The 14,765-nt window shown below is 45.2% G+C and overlaps 1 protein-coding gene across 2 annotated transcripts in view; it reads left to right on the top strand.

Annotated features, from left to right (window-relative positions):
• Window positions 1–303: 303 nt before the first annotated feature.
• The window catches only part of pcnx2 (pecanex 2), a 222,972-nt gene continuing 208,510 nt past the window's right edge, over window positions 304–14,765 (top strand). For both annotated transcript variants that reach the window (XM_033021735.1, XM_033021734.1), the window contains exon 1: window positions 304–580. In XM_033021735.1, the coding sequence (XP_032877626.1) occupies window positions 428–580 (153 nt within the window). In that variant the 5' untranslated portion in view covers window positions 304–427. The remainder of the gene's footprint in view (window positions 581–14,765) is intronic.

A 14,765-nucleotide genomic window follows, 5' to 3' on the forward strand; every position in this document is an offset into this window, starting at 1 on the left:
GGGGTACCAGGGTTGGGGCCGGGGGGGGGGGGGGTGGGGATGGGGTACCAGGGTTGGGGCCGGGGGGGATGGGGATGTACCGGGAGGATGGGGATGGGGTACCAGGGTTGGGGCCGGGGGGGGGGGTTGGGGCCGATGGGGATGGGGATGTACCGGGGGGATGGGGATGGGGAACCAGGGTTGGGGCCGGGGTGGAGGGGGATGGGGCCGGGGCGATGGGGAACCAGGGTTGGGGCCGGGGATGTACCGGGGATGCCCTGACCGAGGTGACCCCGCCTCGCTGCAGCCTAGAGGATGCCGGGAAGGGGATGCCGGCCGGCAACATCAACATGGCGACGGGGAGGCGGCCTCTGTAGAGCCAATATACTAGAGGATCTTTGCTGTAGAGGGCGCAGGGAGCCGGCGGTTCACGAAGCCGGGGTCCGCCATGGGCTGGCAGCTCGTCTCCCTCCTCCGGCGGGGGATATGGGCCGCCATGACGGGCGGCTGTTACCTGGAGCCCAAGCAGAGCGGCTTCTCCAACACCTTCCACCTGTACCTGTGGATCGCGCTGCTGGGGGCGCCATTCGTCCTGCACCTGGTGAGTGAGGGGAGGGGAGGGGACCGGGTCTGGGGGTCGGTAACACGGGGGCTTGACCTGAGGCGTGGGCGGGTCTGAGGGCAACACCTGCAGGGGGGAGGGATCTGCGGGCAACATGGGGGCGTGATGCCTGGGCGGGGCCTGAGGATAACATGGGGACCAAGGTCTGAGGGCGTGGGAGGAGGGATGAGACTCAGGAGCGCTAATAGCCGACACTGGGGGAGGGGGTCACCTAGGAGAAAGCACCGGGGACAGCTGCAGGGACACAGATACCGTCACGCAGGGATGGGGGACTGTGAGTATCCTGGCAGGACCTGAGGCCAGGTGTAGGGGTAGGTGAGCTTTCCTGGTGCAGGTGCATGGACAGCTGCAGAGGTGTGGTTTATGTTGCGCCAACACATCTGGCTATCTGATGCACAAGCCACAGAAGGTTTAAAAGCATGGTCAAAGAGTATATCTGGCCTGGAGACTGCGATAGAGGAAGAACTTAGTTGGGCTGAATCAAGGGACAGAGTGATGTGTGATGAGGTGGAATGACAATGGAACTGGAAACTGCTGGTCCAGTAAGGTAGTGGAAAAAGTCAAATTTGTATTTATTTTCAGCCCTAATAGACAGACCTCAGGCTATTTCAAAATACACATATCAATGAAGTTCTTTTACATTTTAGAAGTAAACTCTGACACAGTGATCATCCACAAAGAGCAATGCATTTGAGGGGCTAATGGCTTCTTAGTAGCAGTCCTAAAAAGATGATGAGTGGAAAAGATTGAGAGAAGGTATACTAAGATTAAAGCAGAATTTGGTAGAGGGTTGGAGGGGAGGAGGTACAAAGTGAGAGGAAAATGTGGTGGGCTTATTGTGATTGTGTTGCAGGATGTAGATGTGTTATCCCTGTTAGTTTGGCTGAGTTAGAATCAGCCCACATGAGTCAAGGGATGAGGCAGCTCACGGTGGACCACAGGTTTACACTTACATGATATGATCTGTGTGCATTGGTAAAGCTGAATAGGGTTTGTCTCTGTAGCTAATGTGTCTGTAGCTAATTTCAAGAAAGGCAGTTGTATTTTACAGGCCTGACTGGCTGAATATTGAGTCTTTGGCTAATGTCACAAACGTTTTTAATGGGTGCTGGTGTGTGTCCATCTTTTCAAGCAATACCCCCAGTTGCATGGTCTTCTTTATGAGAATAGTGGACTTGGTTACAGAGAATTATGTGACTCCGAATTATTCATTAGAGCGATGCAAGCTGAACGAGGGCCTTGGGCTCACTGAATCTGCTGATCACCCAATTTTACACTAAACCTACATTAACCTATTTTATTCTCCCCACATTCCTATCAACAACTCATCCCACCTCTTTTAATTCCAACCTCAGATGACAACACTTACCTACAGATGGGGGGAAATTTACACTGGCCAATTAACTGACCAACCTCATGCTATTTGGGATGTGGTAGTAACTGGAGCACCTGGAGGAACCCCATGTGGTCACAGGGAAAACATGTAAAGTCCAACTAGAGATCAATATGAACCTGGGTTGCTGGAGCTGTGAGGTAGCAGTTCTACCAGCTGCACTGTACTGCTCTATTGACTCAAGAAGCGCAACGTGAATGTGAGGGCAAGTGGGGTCTGGTGGTGGGGTGATGAGTGACCGGAGCTGCAGAAGCATGTCCTTCTTTCTTCTTGAGTGTCTGGTCAGTGTGTGCGTGTGCAACGGAGCCCGGTTGCTCATTGGCGTGGACATTTTTCAACATTTCAGGTTTTCAAGGTCAGTTTATTGTCACATGCACCAATTAAGGTACAGTGGCATTTAAATTGCCATACAGCCATACTAAAAAAAAGACACACAACTACATAAAAGATAAAATAAACATCCACCACAGCAGATTCCCCACGTTCCTCACTGTGATGGAAAGCAATAATGTCTCATCTTCGTCCTCTTTATTCTCCTGCCGTCAGGGCAGTCAAACCATCCGCAGTCGGGGCGGTCGAGGTCGGTCTCCAGCAAAGGCTGCCAACTCCTCAGCCATTGAACCAAAACCTTTCACAGGCAAGCCTGTGGTAATTGCTGAGTGACAACAACCAAGTTTTGGAGGAACTCACCAAAGGGCATCTTCCACCACAGAACACCAGAGTGAAATAAGCTCAATGCATTACCTGGGAAGAAGGGGCTGATGCAGAGAATTGAGAAGGCCTTGGGGCTTCTGATCATGATGGAGCAGACAGCTGCCAGACTACTTTCACCAGAGCGAGCTGCTGGTGTGGATATGATTAAGGTTAGTGGTGACAATACTATTCAATGTCACCCCAGGCAAAAGTCTCATTCAAGTAACTGATTTTTCAGCCACAGCTCTTCCTTCACAGTTTGTTGTGGGATATCATTGTGCTCGAACAAACTGGAGGGGTTATGCACATGTGTAGGAAGGACATGTGTAGGAAGGAACTGCAAATGCTGGTTTAAACCATAGATAGACACAAAAGCGGGATAGGCAGCATCTCTGGAGAGAAGGAGTGCATGACGTTTCGGGTCGAGACCCTTCTTCGGACTTCCCCGACACTGGAAGGAAGCAATAACGCCAGAGAGAGAAAATAGAGCACGAGAAAGGGAAAACAAAATGTGAGATTAAACAAGAAGGATACATAAAATCAGAGAGCTTTTATAGGTATGTAAACACAAAAAGACAAACGTGGGCAAATGTGAGAATCTTAAAGGTAAGGTCAGGAGAATTTATAATGGGGATTAAGAACGTTAATATCTGTATTCATGAAAGAATACACAAATGCATCCCATAAATGCTGAAGAACCAAAGGGTCTTGTGCAAATAATGAACTAAAGAAATTAGCATAAATTAAACAAATCACAGTATAGAAACCGATGATCATAATAGAGTTCATAAGATCATAAGTGATAGGAGTAGAATTAGGCCTTGCGATCCAAAGTCTACTCCACCATTCAATCCTGGCTGATCTATCTCCCTCCTAACCCCATTCTCCTGCCTTCTCCCCATAACCTCTGACACCCATACTAATCAAGAATATCTATCTCTGCCTTAAATATATCCACTGACTTTGTCTTCACAGCCTTCTGTGGCAAAGAAATCCAGAGATTCACCAACCTCTGACTAAAGCATAGATCTGAGGCTATGACCTCTGGTCCTAGACTCTCCCACTAGTGGAAACATCCTCTCCACATCCAGTATCCGGTTTTGAGGATACTGCGAGGGTTGCTGCTTGGGGCCTCAAATATACAGTCTATATTAGCTGTGACTTCGTTGGTAGACCTGCTGCCTCACAGCACCAGACATGCGGGTTCGATCCTGACTGTGGGTCCTTTGTGGAGTTTTTACGTTCTCACTGTGACTGCATTGGTAGGATCACATGTGCTTAGTTTTGGATCCATACCGAAAAAAATATATTTTGATATAGCGAGTGTTCAGCCGGGGAGTTTCACCAGACTCAGAGGGCCCAATATAGAAGATGTAGGGATGTTGTTTCCCCTGGCTGAGGAGTCTAGAACTAGGGATCACTGCACCAGAATAAAAGCGTAGGCTATTTGACAGAAATGAAAAGGAATATCTTCACTCACAGGGTGGTGAATCTTTGAATCCAATCCAGAGGACTGAGAAGGCTCAGTCATTGGTTGTACTCAGAGCAAATATTGATAGATTTCTGGATCTAGATTTAAGGAATCATGATCTTCTAGGGATAGGACAGAGAAATGGTCTTTGAGGGAGGAAATCAACCACAATCTTGTTGAATGGTGGAGTGAACTCAAATGGTCTCCTCCTGCTTTTGTCTCATTTTCTAAGAGGAAATTTATGCCTTTTTTCCATCACTGGAGAAGGTCAGTTCTCAGGTCAGATCGCCCAGACTGTGGAGACTTTCTTTGAAACAGGAGAGTCTAAAGTAGCAATGTTACAAAATGTTGAGATTTTAAAAATCAAGTCTGTAATTTATCCCATCAGATAAAGCATAAAAATAAGTTTAATTTGACACCTAATTCACTTTCATATCTCAAGTATTTAAAAAGTTATGGCCATTTTCATACTGGGAAATGAGCATCTTGTTCCCTATTGATTTTCTATGGACATAACAAAAAAGCTGTGATCGTGAACAGTCAAAAGCCCATAACTTTCTTAAAAATTAAGAGAACTGAATGAAATTTTCAGTTATCATAGATTGAAGCATTCTGAAACAAATATAAAATAATCTTACTTGGATGACCTGAAATTAAAGCATATAATTAGTTAGTTACCTAATTGTAGCTAATTTCAGACTTCAATTACTAGATCTAAACATCTATCCATTTCTTAATAAATGATTAACATTTTTAAATAGCCTAAATGTCCAAATAATATTCACAAATAATTCACAATAAAACATGATTTTTAAATCTCATTTACATTAATTTATAGGCCAAATGGAAGGAATTTAGTGTTTAATTGCTGTAAATAAATGCCCATTTAAATCAGCTTTCCAGTGGGTCCCTGTGGAACGCGCTGGTTTAGAACGTTCACATTGCGGTAGATTTGTGCCTCAAATGCCCAGAAAAATACTGCGCGATATAATGGGCCCAAATTGAGCTACTCGCAATATTAAACTTTGTATAAAGGGATCTTTAGAAGCCCTTTTTAATGTAAAAATATACAACCTAACTTCTGCTATTTGCTTTATGAGACCCTGCGGTTGCTGACGGTCGCGGGTTTAGAGATTGATTTTTAAACTACTATAACTATTATTCAAGGCCTTTAAACCTAATAATAGCTTTTGCGACGGGGTCTTCCAGCGATTTTTCGTTAATAATTAACTAGGCTGAACATTTTCGATTGGAACAGCTTAGAGAAAATCGCGTTTTAAACCCGCCCCCTCTAAACGGCGCCAAAATCGCGCACACCCTCAGCAGCAGATCTTCAACGACGCTTCAGGTAGGCTTTGCAACATACCTATCTAAAGGAAATTTTAAATCAAGGTGTTGGCTCTAGAAAGGCCTAGATCATGGGAATAGTTAAAACCTAGTTCCTGCGTGCAGTGGCGTAGCTGGTAGAACTGCTGCCTTACTGCGCCAGACAACCCGGATTTGATCCTAACCTCGGCGCTATGTGTGGTGCTTGCACGTTGGCCTTGTGATCGTGTGGGTGGATGAGCAAGTGTAATAACATCTAAAGAGTGTGAACATGTGAATGATGGTTGGCGTAGATCAGGCTGAAAGGCCAGTTTGTGTGCTGTATCTCTAAGAAATAAAGAGACCAACATATAAGTTGTGTGGATATATTGTATCAGGTAGAGGGATTGCAGGAGGGTTGATGGAATAAGAAATCTACAGTATCTGTATTAATAGGTGTCTGGAACCTCAGAAGCCTTTCAGGCCAGTGGACCGTTACTATCTATTTTTTAAAGTGCAGATAGATGTACTTGATGTAATATTATCTATAATAATCAAAGTAACACTTTATCGGCATGCAACAACATTGGGTTGAATGGCTACTGTTAATTATTTTGTTGTGAATTAATAGATGGCTATAAATCATTAGTTACAGAAATATTGATATGTTATAATGATAATCCTGATGATGTGCAATCCCGAGATAAACATGTTTCTTTTCCTGAGCATTGCCCCATTTCACTGAATACAAAAAAATCCACAATTGTATTCTGAATTCCCAATTAGCTTCTAACACTAATTCGTCCACATGCAAATTATTGAGATTGTATTTTCTCTTTAAAATATATAATTTATTTATTTCATGATCACCTTGTACTTTCATGATGCATCTTGTACTAGAACATAGAACACAGTGGAGTCTATTCAAAGATGTAACCTAATTTTAAGATGACAATCCTTCAGAACCTGTTATCCATCCTTCGTGAATGTAATTATTTTTGTAAGACTGTCTGACAGCTGGTGACTTGAGTTCACCCATTTCATTTTAATCATTTATATTGTTTAAGGCATTTAATTCACTTCAACCTAGTGAGATTGATCAGTAGTCCTGCTTCACTCATGTTTTTTATTATATTGTAGTGAATGATTACCAAAATAACCTTCAAAGTGTGTACTATATCCAGTATTCCCATGGTACCTAAGATATTTGCCAATTAGAATTCCGTATCCTCTGCAATTGTGAGAGCTGTGTTATTGTGGTCAAAACATCATTATCAACACTTTACATTTCCTTAGCCTTTCTAGGTACACGAGAATATTTCCCATTCTTGCTCCGAAGAAAAACTGTGAAATCAGTTACATTAGAATGCAGCCAGGAAAATACCGAAGATAACTGGATCCATTTTCGTTGTCATCATGAATGGAAACTAAAATATGCATTTTATGATATTTTATTTGCACTTTAAACATTCTCTACCATGGGATCCAAAAGCAGAATATAGCAGATGTTGGAAAATTGAGATAAAATAGAAAATACTCCAAATACTTTGTGTTAATTATCATTCGGGGGCGGCGGCACTGTGACGTAGCGGTAGAGTTGCTGCCTTACAGTACCAGAGACCCAGGTTGGATCCTGACTTTGAATGCTGTCGGTATGGAGTTTGTAAGTTCTCCCTGTGAGTGGGTTTTTTTCCAGGTGCTCCGGTTTCCTTCCACACTCCAAAGACATACAGGTTTGTAAGTTAATTGCCTTCGATAAAATTGTAAGTTGTCCCTAACATGCAGCATTGTGTTAGTGTACAGGGGTGATTGCTAGTCGGTGCGGACTCAGTGGGCAGAAGGGCCTGTTTCCGGGGTGTATCTCTAAAGTAAAATAAAGTCTAAATGTCAGGAAGTATTTAGGGAAACAGAGTTAGCATTTTGAAACAACATTTCATCAGAGCTGGATAAAGTTACAAATAAAACAAAATGCAGAAAGAGGGGGAGGTGAGGAGAGATTGAATTGAATTGAATTGAATCCTTTCGAAATGTTGTTGCCTGCAGCCATACATGTAATAATAACAACACACAATAAACACAAATTAACATCCACCACAGTGAGTTCACCAAGCACCTCCTCACTGTGATGGAGGCAAAAGTCTTAGAGTTACTGTCTCTTCCCTCCTCATCTCCCTCTGCGCTGAGGCGATACCCCACCGGGCGATGGTAAGTCAGTCCCGCGGATCAAGCTCCGCGGCCCGGGGGTGGTCGAAGCTGCCGCCCTCCAGTCCAGCGGACGCAGCTGTTACCACGAGAGCCCCGGAAAACAGGCACCAGCCTGTGACCTGCGAGCTCCCGACGATGTCGTCCACTGGCCCGCGGCCGAGCCCCGGATTCAGGTCGCCGCCACCATAACGCTGCCTCAGCCACCGGAGCACCGTCTCCGCCCCGCACCGGGCCGCCCACACGGGAGCTTCTCAGCCCCGCACCGCGCCGCCCACACGGGAGCGCATTCCAGCCGGTAGCCGGGCCGCCCACACAGGAGTGTCTCAGCCCCGCGCCGTCCGCCCTCACCGGAGCGCCGAGTCGTGCCGCTGCCCGAACGTTGCCGCAGCTCGAAGACTTTTACCTCCATCACAGTTGGTAAGTCCTGGCTGGCTCTACCTCCGGAGCCTCGAGGTCGGTCGCAGGTTGGAGGCCGCCAGCTCGGCCATTAGGCCTCAGCTCAGGCGAGGGAAGAGAAGGGGTATACGACAAAAAAGTCGCATTCCCCCGAAGGGAGAGACAGAAAGCCCTGTTTCAGCCCCCCCCCCCACACACATAACACCACCTAATAACCAAAAGTTTAACTGAACTAGACAAAAAAAACAACACAAAAAAAGTAAAAGCAGACAGACTGCAGGCGAGCCGCAGCCGTTTCACAGCGCCGCCACTTCCGGAATTCAGGAGAGAATTAGTGTAACTTTATCAGTCCCAATATTTTTTTGCAGATTTTTAATATGCTCTGATTTACCTCTCTCTTGTACATCATTAAGTGTATTTGCAGCCAACAGAATATCATGGACATCTGCTTCCAGTTCCCATTAAGTGATCTATGCTTTATTGTTTGATCTAGACAAGCATCTACTTCCACTTTTGTGTTGGTCAGTAGTACGACTTACATGACAAAGGCGCTTTGTCTATTTCTGAGGTCACTAATTTTAATTTATTTTAGCGATACAGCATGGAAACAGGCCCACTAGGTCTATGTCAACAATTCACACTTGTTCTATGTTATCCTGCTTTCTTATCCGCTCCCTACTCATTATGGGCAATTTTACAAAGGCCAATTAACCTACAAACCTGCAGGTCTATGGAATGTGGGAATCCGGAGCCCCCGGATAAAAACCCACATGGTCACAGGAGGAACGTGCATACTCCAATTTTACTAACAGACAGCGCCCAAGGTTAGGATCAAACCCAGGTCACTGGTGCTGTTATATCAGTTATACCAGCTGTGCCACTGTGAGATTCACTAATGAGATTCATTTCTAATAATATCACTGCTTTCACTTCACATTCACACCACCCTGGCCACACACTCACTTCACCCCTGCCATCGGGAAGAAGGTACAGGAGCCTGAAAACTGAAACGTCCAGGTTCAGGAACAGCTTCTTCCCGAAGAAGGGTCTCGACCCGAAACATCACCTATTCCTTCTCTCCAGAGATGCTGCCTGTCCCGCTGAGTTACTCCAGCATTTTGTGTCAACCTTCGACTTAAACCAGCATCTGCAGTTCTTTCTTAACCATTAGGCTATTAAACACTCAACCTTAAATAAGCTCTGAACTACATAGACTATTATTGTTATTATCACCCTATTATTGTCTGTTTTTTGTGTACATGCAAATATATGATATGTGTATATGTGAGTATGTGTATAGATTCAGATTCAATTTTAATTGTCATTGTCAGTGTACAGTACAGAGACAACGAAATGCATTTAGCATCTCCCTGGAAGAGCGACATAGCAAATGATTTAAATAAATAATAATAAGTGATAATAAGTGTCCGGGGGGTGGGGGGGTGATTGGCAGTCACCGAGGTACGTTGTTGAGTAGAGTGACAGCCGCCGGGAAGAAGCTGTTCCTGGACCTGCTGGTTCGGCAACGGAGAGACCTGTAGCGCCTCCCGGATGGTAGGAGGGTAAACAGTCCATGGTTGGGGTGAGAGCAGTCCTTGGCGATGCTGAGCGCCCTCCGCAGACAACGCTTGCTTTGGACAGACTCAATGGAGGGGAGCGAGGAACCGGTGATGCGTTGGGCAATTTTCACCACCCTCTGCAATGCCTTCCGGTCGGAGACAGAGCAGTTGCCATACCATACTGTGATGCAGTTGGTAAGGATGCTCTCGATGGTGCAGCGGTAGAAGTTCACCAGGATCTGAGGAGACAGATGGACCTTCTTCAGTCTCCTCAGGAAGAAGAGACGCTGGTGAGCCTTCTTGATCAGAGTTGAGGTATTGTGGGTCCAAGAGAGGTCATCGGAGATGTTGACTCCCAGGAACCTGAAGCTAGAAACACGTTCCACCTCCGTCCCGTTAATGTGGATGGGGGTGTGCGTGCCGCCCCTGGACTTCCTGAAGTCTACAATGAGCTCCTTGGTCTTCTTGGAGTTAAGGGCCAGGTTGTTGTCAGCGCACCATGCTGCTAAGTGTTGGACCTCCTCCCTGTAGGCCGACTCATCGTTGTTGCTGATGAGGCCAATCACCGTTGTATCATCTGCATACTTGATGATGGTGTATATATACTGAACTTGTTCACACTGAACTTATTTTCTTGTTTGTTATATTGTTTACAGTGTACTATGTTTACATATTCTGTTGTGCTGCTGCAAGTAAGAATTTAATTGTTCTTTCTGGGACATATGACAATAAAACACTCTTGACTCTACCCTTTCTCCCAGTTAATGGTTCTCACATCTAGCCCATCATCATGAACATTGAATTTTATGTCCAAAGTTAAACTTTCTTGCATACCCCAGAACGATATAATCTTTTCACTCAGCAGCCCTGTAGGAACACTTCTGAGTCGCATACCCTCTCAGCGCAATTATGATATCTGATACGTATTTCAAAACTTGCATCGTCACTCTACAGCCTTGAAAAATGTCCTTATGTTTCTCAGGAGTCTTACCAGAAAAATAATGATTATCTGTTGCATTATTTATCTCTACAAAAATTGCAGAGTTTAGAATTTCATAATTTTTTGTGAGAAATGAACCTAAACAATTTGATGGTTTTGTTTAAGAAGTATTGTTTAACTTCATGTCTGCTTACAGCATGAGAGCATTTCCATATGATCCTTCTTAATAGTTTATTCAGTCTTCTGAATTGAACTCTGTTTCAGGTGGTCTTAGACAATGTCTCGGTGTTCTCTGAATGTTACTTATTATTTCAACATGCTCTGAAATGTTCTGCAAAGAAGGCATTAATTTTAAAGCAAAAGCCTAAGTGATCTCAACTTGAATGGTAGATAATTTGGGATTTTATCTATGATAACCATCCCACCATTTGCTGATGTAGAAATACTAAACCTTGTTGACAGATCAATAAAATGTAAAATGTTTATGTCCCCAAAAAGTGGAGACTGCGTAAAATACCCTGTCAATCATGTGCCAAAGGAACATGTGATCTTCCATACAAGTAGTAAACTTAACAGTTCTCATTGAAAACTCTTGCATCAGTGCTTATTGTCGTGTGTAGGAAGGAACTATAGACGCTGGTTTAAACCAAAGATAGACACAAAAAGCTGGAGTAACTCAGCGGCTTAGACAGCATCTCGTAGGCTGTGGGCCGAGGTGCTTTTTTGTTTAAGTTCGCGACCCAAATCACAGAACTACCTGAATTTTTAACATATTGTGTAAAAATATTATATAAATCATACCTGAAACTCGTCAAGACCAAAACCTGCTCATATATTTAAAATATGAGAACAAGCTCCAATTTTCTGAGTAGTAATTGTCCAATCAAAGCAAGCTTGACATTGAGGTCGGACGCCAATTGACCAATCACATGCTTTGTTTCATGGTCGCTAGGCAATGAGCACTCTGGGATCATGGCTACCTCCTAATTATATCAAAACAATAGCAAGGTTTCCAAGGAATAAAGGTAATGCTAACCTTGCTGATAATTTTGTTTTACAATTGATTTATCTTTATAAAGTTATGATGTGAATTGTTAAATAAAAATGATAAATAACAAATGTAAAGCTAGGATTAGGGTTAGGGTCGGTCGGTCAGTCAGTAGGCCGGTGGATGCCGTGAAGGATCAGTCGGGCTGTCGATAGGCCGGTGGATGCCATGATGGAACGGTCAGGCTGTCAGTAGGCCGGTGGATGCTGTGAAGGATTTGTGGGGCAGCCGGTGGGTGCTGCGGGCAGTCGGCCGGGCCGCAGGTGGCTGCTGCGAGTGGTCGGTCGGGCTGTCGGTAGGCCGGTGGATGCCGTGAAGGATCAGTCGGGCTGTCGATAGGCTGGTGGATGCCATGATGGAATGGTCGGGCTGTCGGTAGGCCGGTGTTGCAGCGAGCGAGCGGGTGGATTGACAGAGCCGGCACTATGGGGGTGCAGAAGGCGGCCCGGGTGGCGTGCAACGCAGCGCTGCTCCCCACCATCATCCAGAAAGGCGTGCTGGCCGAGGTGAACATGCTGCGGGGCCACACTTACGGAGCCCGCAGCCGGTCCCAAAGTGGCTCCAGTTCCAGCAGTGGGCAGCTCTGGAAGTGCGGTGAGTTAGGATTAGGCATTTTCCTGTCAGTGGAAGATGCCTTAGCCTTCCCCTAGCCTGGCACTGCCCCAGTCACACTATGGCCGCGACCCCCACTCTGCACACTGGCAGTCAGTGGGGCTCAGTAGACGGGGGAACCCACAGGAACTACCCTCACCATTAATTAGGCGGGTTCAGGAGCCTGACCTCTGCAGCAGTCTCATTCAAAATACACACAATTATATTCATTATATTATTTTTATATAATACTAGACTAAGTGGGACCCGTTGGGTCCCACCATCGCACGGGAGGGCTGATCCCCCAACACAATATTCCACCTCTCCACCAATTCCAATATTAGTGGCTAGTGGGAGGGGAGAGGGGGGGGCTAGTATGGGTGTTGTGGGCTGAAGGGACTGGTTTCCAGAGGGCTAGTATGGACATTGGGACCAAATGGATTATTGGGATGGCGGCTCAGTCACTAAAGCCTGTTGTGCTGGCAGCTCACTCACTCACTCACGGCTGGTGGGCTGGCAGTTGACCCACGGCTATTCCTTGAAATTCCATTTCAAGCAGGGTGTGAGGCCACTAAATTCAAGTGCAGTTTCTTACCACTTCAAGCAGGATGCAAGGCCACCAAATTCAAGTGCAGTTCATACCATTTCAAGCAGGGTGCAAGGCCACTAAAGTCAGCGAGTCGTGACCTCTCCCTCTTCCATCTTGCAGAGACTGAGCCACGCCCACACTTCTGGGTTTTATACTCCCTCCCCTCCTCCCACCAGACAGGGCGTGGCCTTCATGGCCTGATTGACAGGAGAGAGAATCTCAACATTTTAAAAACACTAATAACTCTTTTATTTTTCATCGATGAGAAAAATCATCGGCACCTGATGAGCAGAGGGGACACTGAGTAAGATGGCCAAAAATCACAGCCGTACGTGGTAGCGTTTAAAACAAAATCAATATAAAGCGTAAACAGGAAGTGGCCAAGATTAGACTTTTAATTATATAGAAGCCAAGGCAACTTTAATCAGGCAAGGCAACTTTAATCAGGCAAGGCAACTTTAATCAGGCAAGGCAACTTTAATCAGGCAAGGCAACTTTAAGTAGGCAAGGCAAATTTAAGTAGGCAAGGCAAATTTAAGTAGGCAAGGCAACTTTAATTAGGCAAGGCAACTTTAATTAGGCAAGGCATTAAGTACTCTGAAGGGTAGATAATGTTATCCTACTTTTTAAGAAAGGCAGGAGAGAGAAAACAGGGAATTATAGACCAGTTAGCCTGACATCGGTGGTTTGGAAGATGCTGTAGTCAATTATAAAAGATGAAATAGCGGCACATTTGGATAGCAGTAACAGGATCGATCCGAGTCAGCATGCATTTACGAAGGGGAAATCATGCTTGACTAATCTTCTGGAATTTTTTGAGGATGTAAGTAGGAAAATGGACAAGGGAGAGCCAGTGGATGTAGTATACCTGGACATTCAGAAAGCATTTGATAAGGTCCCAATTAGGAGATTAGTGGGCAAAATTAGGGCACATGATATTGGGGGTAGACTGCTGACATGGATAGAAAATTGGTTGACAGACAGGAAACGAAGAGTAGGGATTAACGGCAGAATGGCAGGTAGTGACTAGTGGGGTACCGTAAGGCTCGGTGCTGAGACCGGAGTTATTTACAATATGCATCAATGATTTAGATGAAGGGATTCAAAGTAACATTAGCAAATTTGCAGATGGCACAAAGCTGGGTAGCAGTTTGAACTGTGAGGAGGATGCTATGAGAATGCAGGGTGACTTGAACAGGTTGGGTGAATTGGCAGATGCAGTTTAATGTGGATAAATGTGAGGTTATCCACTTTGGTTGCAAAAACAGGAAGGCAGATTACTATCTAAATGGTGTTAAATTGGGAAAAGGGGAAGTACAACGGGATCTGGGGGTCCTTGTTCATCAGTCAATGAAAGTAAGCATGCAGGTACAGCAAGCAGTGTAGAAAGGGAATGGCATGTTGGCCTTTATAACAAGAGGAGTTGAGTATAGGAGCAAATAGGTAATTCTGCAGTTGTATAAGGCCCTAGTGAGACCACACCTGGAGTATTTTGTGCAGCTTTGGTCCCCTAATTTGAGGAAGGACATTCTTGCTATTGAGGGAGTGCAGCGTAGGTTTACAAGGTTAATTCCCGGGATGGCTGGACTGTCATTTGCTGAGAGAATAGAGTGGCTGGGCTTGTATACTCTGGAGTTTAGAAGAATGAGAGGAGATCTTATTGAAATATATAAGATTAATAAGGGTTTGGACATGCTAGAGGCAGGAAACATGTTCCCGATGTTGGGGGAGTCCAGAACCAGGGGCCACAGTTTAAGAATAAGGGGTAAGCCATTTAGAACAGAGATGAGGAAACACTTTTTCTCACAGAGAGTTGTGAGTCTGGAAGTCTCTGCCTCAGAGGGCGGTGAAGGTCGGTTCTCTGGATACTGGCTTTCAAGAAAAAGCTAGATAGGGCTCTTAAAGATAGTGGAGTCAGGGGATATGGGGAGAAGGCAGGAACGGGGTACTGATTGTGGATGATCAGCCATGATC

This window comes from Amblyraja radiata, chromosome 5, assembly GCF_010909765.2.
Source record: "Amblyraja radiata isolate CabotCenter1 chromosome 5, sAmbRad1.1.pri, whole genome shotgun sequence".
In the NCBI taxonomy this organism is placed as follows: domain Eukaryota; kingdom Metazoa; phylum Chordata; class Chondrichthyes; order Rajiformes; family Rajidae; genus Amblyraja; species Amblyraja radiata.